This window comes from Aspergillus brunneoviolaceus (assembly GCF_003184695.1).
Source record: "Aspergillus brunneoviolaceus CBS 621.78 unplaced genomic scaffold BO95scaffold_45, whole genome shotgun sequence".
Lineage (NCBI taxonomy): Eukaryota > Fungi > Ascomycota > Eurotiomycetes > Eurotiales > Aspergillaceae > Aspergillus > Aspergillus brunneoviolaceus.
In genome coordinates this window covers 220,028-232,165 of record NW_020290775.1, presented here as the reverse complement: position 1 = coordinate 232,165, position 12,138 = coordinate 220,028, and the positions used below count along the sequence as shown (strand labels likewise).

The 12,138-nt window shown below is 50.7% G+C and overlaps 5 protein-coding genes across 5 annotated transcripts; 3 read left to right on the top strand and 2 right to left on the bottom strand.

Moving 5' to 3' along the window:
- The first annotated feature begins 2,556 nt into the window (after positions 1-2,556).
- Positions 2,557-4,578, top strand: BO95DRAFT_176932 (uncharacterized protein). The gene is made up of 2 exons (XM_025580859.1): positions 2,557-3,130; positions 3,237-4,578. Exons 1-2 carry the CDS (start codon positions 2,827-2,829, stop codon positions 4,430-4,432), a joined length of 1,500 nt encoding a protein of 499 aa, XP_025440901.1. The 5' UTR covers positions 2,557-2,826; the 3' UTR covers positions 4,433-4,578.
- A 630-nt stretch (positions 4,579-5,208) lies between these two features.
- On the bottom strand, positions 5,209-8,127 carry BO95DRAFT_392254 (putative DNA 3'-phosphatase Tpp1). Its single transcript, XM_025583642.1, has 9 exons — positions 7,918-8,127; positions 7,675-7,832; positions 7,488-7,600; positions 7,117-7,422; positions 6,939-7,066; positions 6,725-6,864; positions 6,456-6,516; positions 6,095-6,240; positions 5,209-5,623 (listed from the first exon to the last, which is right to left on the bottom strand). Exons 1-9 carry the CDS (start codon positions 8,009-8,011, stop codon positions 5,459-5,461), a joined length of 1,311 nt encoding a protein of 436 aa, XP_025440900.1. The 5' UTR covers positions 8,012-8,127; the 3' UTR covers positions 5,209-5,458.
- A 332-nt stretch (positions 8,128-8,459) lies between these two features.
- On the bottom strand, positions 8,460-9,783 carry BO95DRAFT_515622 (mediator of RNA polymerase II transcription subunit 18; the record flags this gene model as incomplete). The annotated part of the gene is made up of 2 exons (XM_025591764.1): positions 8,875-9,783; positions 8,460-8,784 (listed from the first exon to the last, which is right to left on the bottom strand). The coding sequence occupies exons 1-2, from the start codon at positions 9,360-9,362 to the stop codon at positions 8,460-8,462; spliced, it is 813 nt and encodes a 270-aa protein (XP_025440899.1). The 5' UTR covers positions 9,363-9,783.
- A 602-nt stretch (positions 9,784-10,385) lies between these two features.
- BO95DRAFT_177120 (uncharacterized protein) lies at positions 10,386-11,076 on the top strand. The gene has a single exon (XM_025580862.1). It carries the CDS (start codon positions 10,527-10,529, stop codon positions 10,992-10,994), a length of 468 nt encoding a protein of 155 aa, XP_025440898.1. The 5' UTR covers positions 10,386-10,526; the 3' UTR covers positions 10,995-11,076.
- BO95DRAFT_176943 (alpha-ketoglutarate dehydrogenase subunit KGD4) lies at positions 11,002-11,786 on the top strand. The gene is made up of 2 exons (XM_025580860.1): positions 11,002-11,102; positions 11,166-11,786. Exons 1-2 carry the CDS (start codon positions 11,027-11,029, stop codon positions 11,447-11,449), a joined length of 360 nt encoding a protein of 119 aa, XP_025440897.1. The 5' UTR covers positions 11,002-11,026; the 3' UTR covers positions 11,450-11,786.
- Positions 11,787-12,138: the final 352 nt, after the last annotated feature.

The window sequence follows — 12,138 nt, the reverse complement described above, 5'->3', positions numbered from 1 at the left end:
ACGGCGAGGTGCGAAGCGGTGATCAACGCCGCAGGTGGCCATACAAAGTATTAATAATCATATATACGGCAGAATTCAAAGGATTCAAATCCCTGCACCTCCCCACCGTACTAACAAAATCACCAGGGTCAACCGGAGTAGTAGTCCGCACTGTACAAGTTACAAGAGTACAAGTAGTACTACGATTACCCATAGAAGTTGGGTCTAGTCTACCTCGCTGCCTCACATGCCAACAAGCAAGCTAATTTAGCAGCCCCCAGACCCCGAAATCGGGACCAGATCGGAGCATAGACCAAGTCTCAGAAGATGGAAATTAGAGAAATGGCGGAGGGGAAGGGGGCCGGCCACAATCACATACTCCGTACTCCGTACAATGTAGTGAACCGAGGCAAGTGACGAAACAGGCTGTAATTCACCGCAGGGAAAATCTGAGGGACAGAGAAAGACAGAAAGGGAAGTGGAAGAGGAAGGGATCACACAAATATTTTGGAGCGCGACAGAACAAAAGAATCCACCAGCCACTGGGGTAGTTACATTGGTACCTTGTGTCCAGTTGGCATTAGATAGGTCGCGCTGTGTTGGACCAGTCGAGTCGGTCAGAGTCTAGACTCTACCTCACACCCATTCTCCTCTTTCTCTTCGTCCGTCGGCGGCGTCGATCTCCCTTTCACAACGATGCGCTGCCGCCGTTGAAACGTATCTGAGGGAGTCTCAGACAGCTGGAGGACAAGATAGATAGATCATTTGATCGTTGATCGATCTGTTAGTCCTTTTCCAGGTAAAGTTACAGGTACCAGGTAGGTTAAAGTACTTGTCCTTGTACCTGAAATCTTATTCACAGATTTCTTCAGGAATAAACAACGAGGCAACAACCTTCTTTCTCTTTCCGCGGAGTAGTTATTCGACCGTGTCTCTTCTCCGGCGCCAGGATGATGGGAGAAGCCCAGAGAACAAGGGCGAGAGCCGTGGGGGAGAAAAAGCCGGAGCCATGGGCTCGCTTACTGCGGAGCGAGATGGAGCATGCTGCAAATTGCACAATCTAAAAGCACAGTACGGAGTACAGTCCGGAGTACTCAGCTCAGTACCTGATGCAATCTCTAGATAAAAAATCTTCTCTGCTCACTATGGTGTGTGCTTCGGTTCTGTATAATCTCGCTCTCTCTTTCCTCGTTGGCTTTTTTTTGGCTAGTTTCAATCTTGTGATTAGTTATAAGTACTTTCTGTCAGTTACGATTCACCCCCTCTCGGTCATGATAATGCAGAAAACCCTGAGGCTGGCCTGTCAGATAGCTGGATCAACTATGCAAGAAAAATTCTTCCATGGAGACATCAGAGAGCTTGGCCACTCAAAGCGCCAGTGACAATGCGGTTTGTCTCTCGATCCATGGTTTTTGACTGGAGCCGAAGGCAAAAATGTCGTAAAGGTCGATTCTTAGGAAAGCAAGAGAAGGGGGAAAAGCAGAGAAAAAAAAAGAATTTAAGAAAAAGAAAGAAAAAAGAAAGTACTCCGTAGAGACGGAGGAATAGGCTAAAGACTGTTAAGTATGACAAGAGGCAAGATGACTGGTGATTTGGTGGTTAGAATATCCATCAACCCTTCTGGAATTGATTGATCCGGTGGATTTTATTGTGATTAAGTGTTTACTTAATACTATTATTTTTAGTAGATGGTAACTGTGTGTAGTTTAGTTGTAGAATTCTGATTCATTATTGAATCCATATTTTGTTAGAAACTTTTCAATTCAGAAGACATTTTGTCTGTGCTTTTTCCTCTCTGATAATTATTATAGTCACTGTTGCTGTTATTCCTCATCCATCTCCAATTTTCCCCTCCTCCTTCTCCTCCTCCTCCCTCCCCTCCCCAACATTGTTGTTTCCCTCAGTTTCTTCCTTTCTGACTCCTCTTTCTTCATTCCTCCTCTACTCCCTTCTTCTTTCTCCCTCTTCTGGATTGTTTCCCGCTTCCTCCCACCTTTAATTAACGGAAGGATTCTGTTCCTGGCCCTCTTTCTCTCACCGCAAACCACCACCTTCTTCCCCCCCCCCCTCCTCCCCTCCTCCAACACCCGCCGATTGCCGGCAGCCTACACTTGGCTGTTTCCGCCGTGCTTTTTTGGGCTTCACCCAACCACCCTCTCTCATCCTCGGCCACTTGTTCGTCATTCGTGTGTCTTGACAGGCTCCACGTCGGTCATTGCCTTTCGTTCTCAACATCCTTTACATCAATCACTGCATCTTCCTTCCCCATTTCCCATCTCGCCCGACTATCCGACTATTCGCCTCTAGTGGCCAGGCCCTGTCATTTCAACCAAATTCAACAAAAGTCGCATCGTGACAGGCAGACAAACGAACTGTTCGGCCTCATCTCGACCTACTTACCTGTTGATTCGTCAATTCTACCCAGGTGTTGGTGTGGAAGTCATCTCGACTCATCGCAATCTATTCCACCGCCGCGCCACGTCTTCTACCAGTAGTGAGCCTAGTCCATCAGCCAGAGCCCCGTCCTGACCTCTCGCCGTGCCTCGGGGGACTCAACGTTTACTTTGCTCTGATTCCCGCTCTTTCTTCTATCTTCTCTTTCGGCCTGGCATATCGTGCGCAATTGGAACAAACAATCTAGTTCGGGCACCACTCCTCGGATGATGTTTTGTCGGGTCTCATATTGACTCCATTTTCTCCCCTGCGTTCCGCGTCGTCACTCCTCACCTCCGTGTTGCCCTACACTGGCACGTGAAGTGGAAGCCTCACCATCGCCTTTCTCGTGCTCGCTCTTCTCGCTCAGTCACCGCTCGGTCTCATCACCCTGGTGGTTCCTGTCCATCGATTATGTTCAAACCCGCCCAGTTCCTCGACACTCGGTGGCGCGACAGTTCTGAAACCATGGCAGAATCGTGTTCTTCATTTCGCCAGCCCCAGTCGCCCTTGACCACCACCTCTTCTACCCCCGTTTCACCCGCCGTGTCTCTGTTTTCGGCCAAAGGCCATACGCGTTTTTCCAGCTCCGTCTCGTCGTTGGTATCGTTCCCAGGGCACGGAACCTCCATGGAGAGTAATTCGCGCAATGCTTTGATGGGCGTAAAGGAAGAGCCCTGTGGGGAACGACCCCGCGATCTCGAGGAGGAATATTTCCGTATGTCATTGCCCTTGCGCCAGCCCCGTAGCCGCCCGACAGTTGTTCCCGCGTTACCATCCCAAATTGCTGATAGGATTGAGTTAACTTTTCCCTCTTTCCACAGAGCACTTCGATCAAGGGCTGTCTGTGGTCGAAGACTCCGGCTTCGAGTCGTTTGACCCGGCTGACAGCTACGACCTGACAGATGCTGGCATGGACTTGAATCAATCGCTCAGGAACCAATGCTCCGACAGCATCTCAGCCAAGGGCCTTTCCCGTATTGGCTCCCGGATATCCACCATCTCCACGATGTGGAAATCCAAACGGGCCTCAGATGGAGTTGATGGGGCAGATGCATTCGCAACGCACCTGCGTTCCCGGACCAACTCAGCATCGTCAGCCATCGTTAGCCCCGTGACAGGCTCGTTTAGCCGCGTCAGCTCCATTCAAGTGCCACCATCCCCAGCCCGGACCATCTTTGAGGAGGAACTCAGCGAGTCTGGCACGCAGCCAATTGATATTGTCCGCTCGAGCAGATACAGTCAAGACGATTCGGGTCCGCAGGCAACAACCCCATTACTTCCACCTTTTATGGGGGATGAACCATCCTACCCTGCCGTCTCTCGTGTTCACTCCCCATTGCAATCACCTTCTGTGGCTGATATGACTGACGATGGCTTGAACAATCCCACTGTGTTGGACAGGCGATTGGCAGGCTTGCCGTCACCGCCTCTATCTTCGAAGCCGTCCGTCGCCTCTTTTAGTCGTCCGCGTGCCAGCACGGTCCGGACAGTGTCGGGGGATGCGCCCCCATTCACCCTCTCAGATCCTAATGATGAATGGGCGAACAAATTGGGACACGCCAACTTCACTATCCAGCCTGAGCCTTATATGCCCGAAGTGATCGACGTGGATTCCCTTCAGCAGCTGCGCACCAACTGGGATCTTGCGCAATGCAATTTCGCTCGTCATCTTGTGCGGACAGGGGAACACTATGGTATTACCTCAAAAATCTACAAGCTGACTGAGGAAAAATGGGAGGTGATCAATCGCGAGTGGAAGAGTCATCATGGAGCAATGCTTTCTCAGCTAAGAGGTACAGAAGGAGTGCGACTAGATTTGGTCCGTTCGCACTGTGACCCTTGCCATCCGGTCAAATTACCGCGCTTGCATGACGACAAGTTTCCCGAACTAGGCGACGGCGAGATCGTCGGACCGATGAAGATCGCCCCCGCCGTCAGCGGTTCAGGCCTTTGTCGAAGCCGCTCGCTCAAACGCAACCTTTTCAAATTTTTCCAGGATCTCGTGATTCGGTCCTGATCCTTCACTTAATGACCACAAACTCTACTGCGGGAGGATTCGATGTACAACATCTGACGAATGCTACGCCTCTTGAACGATCCGCTCGATTCAGCGCGTGATGACTAATGCATATGATTTCTTTGCGTCTCTGCCTATGACTCTGTGATCCAATAATGATGCTTGACGACCTGTTTTTTGTACCTGTGACTACTGTCTCATAGAGTGCAGTCCATTCCTTGATGTTTAATTGACCGAAACCCCCGATTCTACTTGTTAATCTGTGCCCTTCCGGCTATTGCCTCAGACCAATATGGAACGGTCGTGCTGTACTGCGCCTGCCGCCACGTTATTACTTTGTATGCATATGCATGGCTTTTGCGATTCATGTCTTGTTCATGGTGTCAGGTTTCTTGCTTGCTGGCGAAAGCCACATAAAGTGCTAATAGGCATGACAAGAGTGGTGGCAGGTTATTCCTGGCTACCGAACTCTTCGGTCCGCAGGACAGGATGTGTGGCAGGAGGACCATACTAAAAGAACAAAGTACATGTTCTGAAATGAACCAAAGAAACGGAAAATAGTTGAGATACCAAGGGGGAGGGGGAGGTATTGCAGCATTTGCGCCTTATACCCTTGAGACATACATTTTAAAACGATTCGTTTCTCCCAGAAAAGTCCACATAGCTATATCCTCACACTTACACAGATAGAATTCGATTGGATGCAATTTTTGACATCAGAGGGGTACGCTTTCGCAAAGGAAACAAAACATGTTTATATTTTTGTACATATAAATAGTGTATTGACATTTATATTCACGATAGCTGCAAACCTCCTACCCTCCCAGGATTCCCTGGAACCGCTATACAAGTCTCTTGATCCACGCTGCTGGGAAGATGTCTGCAGATACAAAGCCAGCAGTTGATGGGGGCGGGGATGGTGGTTTTGCCGGAACAAAAAAACCGACCAAGCCCGAGCAAAACCCATACAACGAACGACTGAGTGACTGCAGCGCAATGCCTCGTGATAAAGCTGTTTATCATTGGTTACACCCAGTACTGGCTCCAAAGACGCTTTGCTTCCTCATCTCCCCGGAACTGGAACTCTACCCGAATGATATCTATGAAACCCTCGTCCATGGAAGGCTCCTTGAAACGACGAAGGAAGTCCCCGAAGGCGATACCGGGAAGAAGGGTACGGGATTCCGGATTCTGCAGTGCCCGTATGTGGGCGAGATGGTCAATTGGGATTCTAATTTCGTGGTTTTTCTGGGAAAGAAAGAGAGGGATAGGTGGGGGAGGGAGGGAGGGGGATTCGAATGAGGACAGGTGCGGGGTGCACCATGGCAGAATTGGAATCAACATGGAGGATCAACAGAAAGAGTGAGGTTCCAAAATTTCATGGAGAACTGGGGAGGGGGTGGTGGTGGTGGGAAAGTGAGGGCTTGGGGCAAGGGAAAGGCAGCTCAGACAGCTCAGACAGCTCAATGAGGGTAGATACACGTAATATGAGATAGACAAGCCAATCTCATAGTTGGCAGTATGCTAGAACCAAACAGGAACCTGTTTCAGTTGATAGATAGCTACTTGTGAGGTACTGAGTGTCTTGTACCCTGTACGCTCCGAAGAAAGCGAGCGAATGACGTAAAGAACACTGGAAGTCAAACCAGATGTGCAACGTACCAGGGATGGGTTAGCGGCACGGACCGCATTGTTATGCCGGCAGAGGGTCGGGGAAGCAGTGAAATATACGCAGCGAATCGGCACCTTGAACTCCCTAGCCACTGCAACCCACTGGGCTCTCGTCTCTGCGTCGGCATTGGTATTATCTGTGTAGAGTATGGCATGCCGCCAAAAAGTCAACGAGTCATCCAATTGACGCCCTCCACGGTCTGCTGGGTCTGGTGCAAACATTGCGACGTGGGCGGGCCAGAGAGAGGGTTTGGAACAGTAACGAGGGTGTGGGCTGGATGATTGCGAAATGTCCGCGTAACATGCGAGAGGGTTGAGCGACAAGAAAAGGGTCGGGGTGTGCTGTACGTACCAACCACCACAGACTTTCCGGCTGCAAGGTGTTCCTTTGCCACTTTTATGCACTTAGGGCGCTATCGCAAACGATCGGTTGGTCAGTTTCCTTGTTGATATGGACTTTCCTCGTATACATCCATCTGACACTGCAGGAAGAGCCCTGATTGCTTTTTCTTGGAGGTGCTCTGACTCATCTGCCCGAATCTCATTGGAGTATGCAAATTGACAAATGCAGACAGACGAAAGTGAAGTCAACTCGGACATGGTAAAAGAGGATAGACGTACAGTTTTGAGGAGGTCTTGGTTGACTCGTTCGTAGGTCAAGGGTTCTAAATAGTCCCAGTAGAACGTTGACTTGCCCGCTCCCGGGCTGCCGCAGAAGATCACCAATTCAAGTGGGCTCTCTCCGGAAAAGGGAGGCGACACTGCTTCGTCCGTTATTGAATATCGAAGATAGACCCGTGGCGGGTTCACAATCATCCTACATGAGATGACATACCATCGTCACCAGGAGCTTCTTGCAGATACGTGGACGGGTCGAACGATTCCACGAGTGGTTCTGGATCAGCGTCCAGGAAAAACTCCTCGGGGGTCTTGAAGGACAGTCCAGCATTGATAGCGAACCCACTTCAGCCGCCGTTAGCGAGGGAAAGGAATATGCTCGGTTTCTGGCTCACCGATCTACTTGCGAGTGGTCTCTCGGCCGTCCAGCGGCATCGCCAACAAAAACAGAATGGCGGAGGTCGACACCAGAAATGTCAAAGTCGTAATCGTCTAGGAACTCTGTCCACAGTCCTGTTCTGGGTTTCCGGTAACCATCATCTTCTGTGGCAGCGTAGACGCTCATTGGGATATCCAGTTGCTTCATAACGGCAGCAGCTCTTTCCTTGAAGTTTGTAAGACTTTTGGAGTCGCCGTTGCCCACCTTGATCTCCTTTTTCAAGCTGATCTTTTTCTGGTTCGTTATGACGATCACATAATATCTTCGAAATCAGCAACTGGAGACTATTTGTAACAATGGAAGAGCTTCCGCCATTTCATCACATACCCCTTCTCATTTAACTCTCTGAGTTTGGTCGGCACCGTACTATGCCACCACTTCCAGTCTGCTGAGCTTTTAGGAAATGTGTTTCCTGATACTGTGGACACCAGGGTCGAGTCCTGCGATGATGCGTCGGTTAGCATGGGGAGAGGGTTCCCTCATTGTGAACTGAGTCCAGTCTCACGACCCTTACCAGATCAAAGGCAGCGACTTTGGGCTTTTCGGCCGTCTGTTTGCGCTCGGCTTCAGCGACATACTTACCTATTATGGCGCTGTTGTTCACCACGCGCCAAGTGATCTGCTCGGGTTTCTTTTGTGAAGCAGGGGTGAAAAACGAGGACACAGCTCTCTCTATAATGGCGTCAGATAAGACCCCGAGCAATATCTGGTCGATATGGAGTTCCGGGCCTGAATCTGCACAATGATCTTGACTTACTAGTGATGGTGGATTCCACCTTTCGCTTGACCGGAGGCGGAGAGATGGCGCGACTGGGGGACGCTGCTCGTTTGGTGGCCCCAGCACCGGCCATTCTGAGATGTTGCAGGCGGGGGATAATCTTGATGGTGATTTTGCTTTTCTAATGGGCGTTGAGCGACACGGACGAACTGAATGGGCACCTGATGAATGGGAGAGTGTGCCTGGTTCAATGCACGAGTCGAAAAGTGGAAGGGAGACGCGCGGGTACACGCGAAAAGCCATCACGAAGTCACATGCTCAAATGTAAAATTGCGGGAATCACCAAAGCCGATCAGTGCAACCGCCAAAGACTGATATGTTAAGAGTCGGCTATAATGCTCTAGGTCGTCAGCTGGTATCTTTTTGATTCTCAAATACATCTTGCGACTTTACTCCTACTGAATATTCGTCTGAAGCATCGGATGTACATTGATAATAGAGCTAAACCACAGGAACAGAGAGCCAACATAGCTCCGGGGGTATAAAACATTGTGAAAGAAGCAAGCGCCAGGATGCATCAGTTACTTCGCTCGGGTATCCAGAGACAGCCTATCCGCTTGTTCGAGCCGTACAGCGGACTTGAGTTGCTCTCGAAGCCCGAACAGATGCTGAGAAGCCGTCTTCATCATTTCCTGGTTGCTTCCGTCCTGGACAGTAATTGCGGCTTGCAGGACGTAACTACCCGTTCGCTCGAGCGGAGTGAGCTCGTGATAAGCAGGTAGCTGCCGTCGAGGGCCATGTAAATCCTGCGACTCCGCCTGGGGATACAGCAAGACGCGATGGAGGAAGATGACGATATCATTTTGGACGAAGACATCTCCTTCTACCATGTACTCGGTAACAAAACTGACATTCCAGGTCAGTTTCGTTCGTCTGCAGTCTTCAAGGTACGAGCGGGGAAGTGATGGGCGTATCAGCTACGGGGGAGAGACCGACCTATAGCCCCAGGCATTCATGGGAACTGCAATATCACCTTTAGGCAAGCTTGCACTTGCCATCAAGCGAGTGGTCACAGCCGATCGAGTACCAGCCTCGGGAATGTCTCTGAACTCCAGCTTCCAGGGTTGGTTCTCGTAGCAGTAGGAGGACTGGTCGGTTCCAGACATAGACACATCTGCATCATGGGAGGCTGACATGGCCGACAAAGAGGTCGCGCCAAAATCCGCCTTGGTCACAGGGCCAACGACCTGGGTGTAGTACATGCCCCCATTCAACATCTTGTTCAAACGTTGCAGGTCGGCGCCCTGCACATCCTGACTGGCTCCCACCCGGGTGGTGACAAGGCCTGGCTTGCGATAGGCCTTGAAGACCAGCCGTCTCTCCAGGCGGTGACGCGGTTGCATGGCTGTTAAGCCGGCCAGCTGTTGGAGGAGCTCATGGTGCTGATGGGCTGGGACCGAGGCGAAGAGCAGAAGCTCATGCATGGTCACAAGGGAAATAAAGAAAGATCGAGACTAAGAAGAGTAAAATCCGGGATCAAGGGGGGAAGAAGGGAAGAAGGGGTATAAGGTGTGCCTAAATCCGTCTAGCAGGTTCGGCGCCGTGATTCTGTCGGTGCTTCTGGGAGGTCGGTGATTTGGGAGGGATTTTAGGTAAGCTTTCCAGGAGCTTGGAGATTCGAGCCTTGGAGCCTTGGAGCCTTGAAGCTCCCAAGAAAGCACAGGCAGGGAATACGGGTAAACCCGGGATAGGAATCGGTCCCAAGAAGGGAAATTTTCCATCCGGCACTTCTTCCGAGACCCAGAGGTAGAACCTACTACGGAGTAGTAGATCAATGGTACTACTACGGTAGTACAGTAGATACGGTACGTACCCTACTTTCCCCGGCGTAGTGATGAAGGACAAAAGGAATCAGTGCTAGTCTTATAGTTCTCTATATTGGTGCGACATGTACCTACTCAGACTAAAGTACTATGGACTCCATGCTAATGAATTATACTACTATCTACTGTAAGTCGGGTACATAGTAACTTACGGATAGTATGTATATGTGATGCGGGGATGAACATCCGGGAGGGGGAAAGTCAAAATGCCCCCCTCCTCCTCCCTTCGCCCCAGGCCATAACGTGATGATGATCACGCCAGATGGGTAATCAGACGATGTACTCGTACGTACTTTACAGTAGCACATAAGTTATATGTCAAGATAAGACTGGTTACACCATAGTGACCCAAGTGACTGCAGCCCTCACAGGCTGCTTTAGTCAGGCACGCCTCCTTCACCGAGATTGCGGGTTTAGGCAAAGCTCGGGGCAGCCCGACATCCTTCGGAGCCGTTGATTTGGGGAAAGATGAGGGGAAACACATCCCTGGATTCCCTCCAGCGGTCCAGCGGCCGGTGGCTTCATTGATAGGTGAATAGGTGAGTAATTGTCAGATCATGCCACAGAAAGAGGAATGTTTTCCGCCTGGCGAGATCAATCGAGAGATGATCGCAGCTTGGGGGGAGGAGAAGAAGAAGAAGAAGGGGAGAATTTAGCCTTTCGGAGGGTAAAATCCGGCAGCCGGCGGGTGTGGTTGTTGTTGTTAATAATTAATAGCCCGTTATTAACTAACAGTTAACTCTCACTCCATACAGACTTATTCGTATGCGTAGGAGGAGCTTATCAGTAGAGAAAAAACCCACACCCTCGCTTCCGCTCCCCGAGGACTCGACCGATCACCGACCGACGTCGTGTTCCATTCGCCTTTTTTCCACTTCCCCCCCCCCCCCCCCCCCCCCCCCCTCTCCTCCTCCTCTCGCTCCTCCTGCTCCTCCTCTGTCTTCACTTAATTCAATTCCTCTCCCATACCTCCACCCCTCCCTCAATCTTCCTCTTCCTCTATACATACACAATCTTGTCCCGCCTGTTGCCTATATAATTGCCTTGAATTCATATTTGGGATACACCAGCTTGCCGTACCTACAATCAATTTCCCGCCCCTGCTCATTTCCTCATTTCTCCAACCGGTTTTATCGCCCACATCGGTCGCTTCGGACAGTCCCGGAAAGCTCGCTCGGTTGCTCAACACGACTGTCTTTTTCTGCCCCTAGACTTCTTCTCCAGCCGGTATAACTTGATCAAAGATCTTATTTTACACTATCATAATGCACGCCACCATGGTTCTCCGTAACGCTGCTCGCACCCCTCTCATTCGTTTCCTCGGAAAGCGCTCTGTGCCTAGTTGGTCTCTCTGTCTTGTCTGACTTGTTCACGGATTCAGTTGTCTAACGCGCGTCTTACCAGAGTCCATTGACCACACTCCTCGTGCTCACCCGGCTTCCCCTACTGGTGTCCTTCCTGATTCCTTCGCCGCCTATCGCTCTAAGGCTCAGCAGCACGGTCCCCTGGGTCGTGCCTCTTTCTCCCAGGGCATCGGTCGCGCCTCGGGCGCTTCTCTGGGACCCATCCAGCCCAAGCAGGGTGAATTCTTCGACCGTACTGAGCTCCCCTCCCGGTTCCACCGTCTGCCCTGGACCGAGGCCGAGATTGAGGCCATTGAAACCGGTGGTGCCAGCCTGTTCGCCTAGGTGCTTAAGAATGTCCAATGAGGAGATGACGAGACGATAAAGGTCATTTAACATTGACGGGATGCACGACACATGATGTCACGCTGCGATGAGAGACTGGTGGCCTGGACCACGGCACCTGCGCGCCCGCGTCAGGAAGGACTACCAGTGACTCTGTGAAGGTCACCGTCCTCTCTCGTATCACCTCAACTTGCACGTCACTTTCTTCGGGACCCGAAACACTGTCTTATACGGGTGATGGGTCGTTCAGTCGGCGTGCCCATTCTGGAAGCTGATCCGGTCCCTCTTCTCTTCTTTTCGCCACTGCTTCTCTCATTCTCTGATTCGAACACGGCGCTGGTGGTTGCTCGTCTTCATGCTTAGCGGTTCAAAATTCTTGTTCTTCGTTTGGGGCGTGGTTGCTACATGTGGGATAATCTTTTCTCTGTCTGTTTGGGACATGCTGAGGTCTATTGAGATCTATTCAGACTCTTGTGTATAGCTGATTCGTTGATCCGGATTGAAAAGTCTGCTGGAAATAGGGTTTGTACACGGGCGGAGATACTTTGGTCTCTATGATGAGACTTGGGAGAGTTCAACCAATGGGATTCAATCATGAATCTGGAATTCTACAGCCTTGATGATTCCTAATTTCTACTGCGTTAGCTGCCGTAAAGATAGAGGCTCAAGGATACCGAGGATGCCAAGGT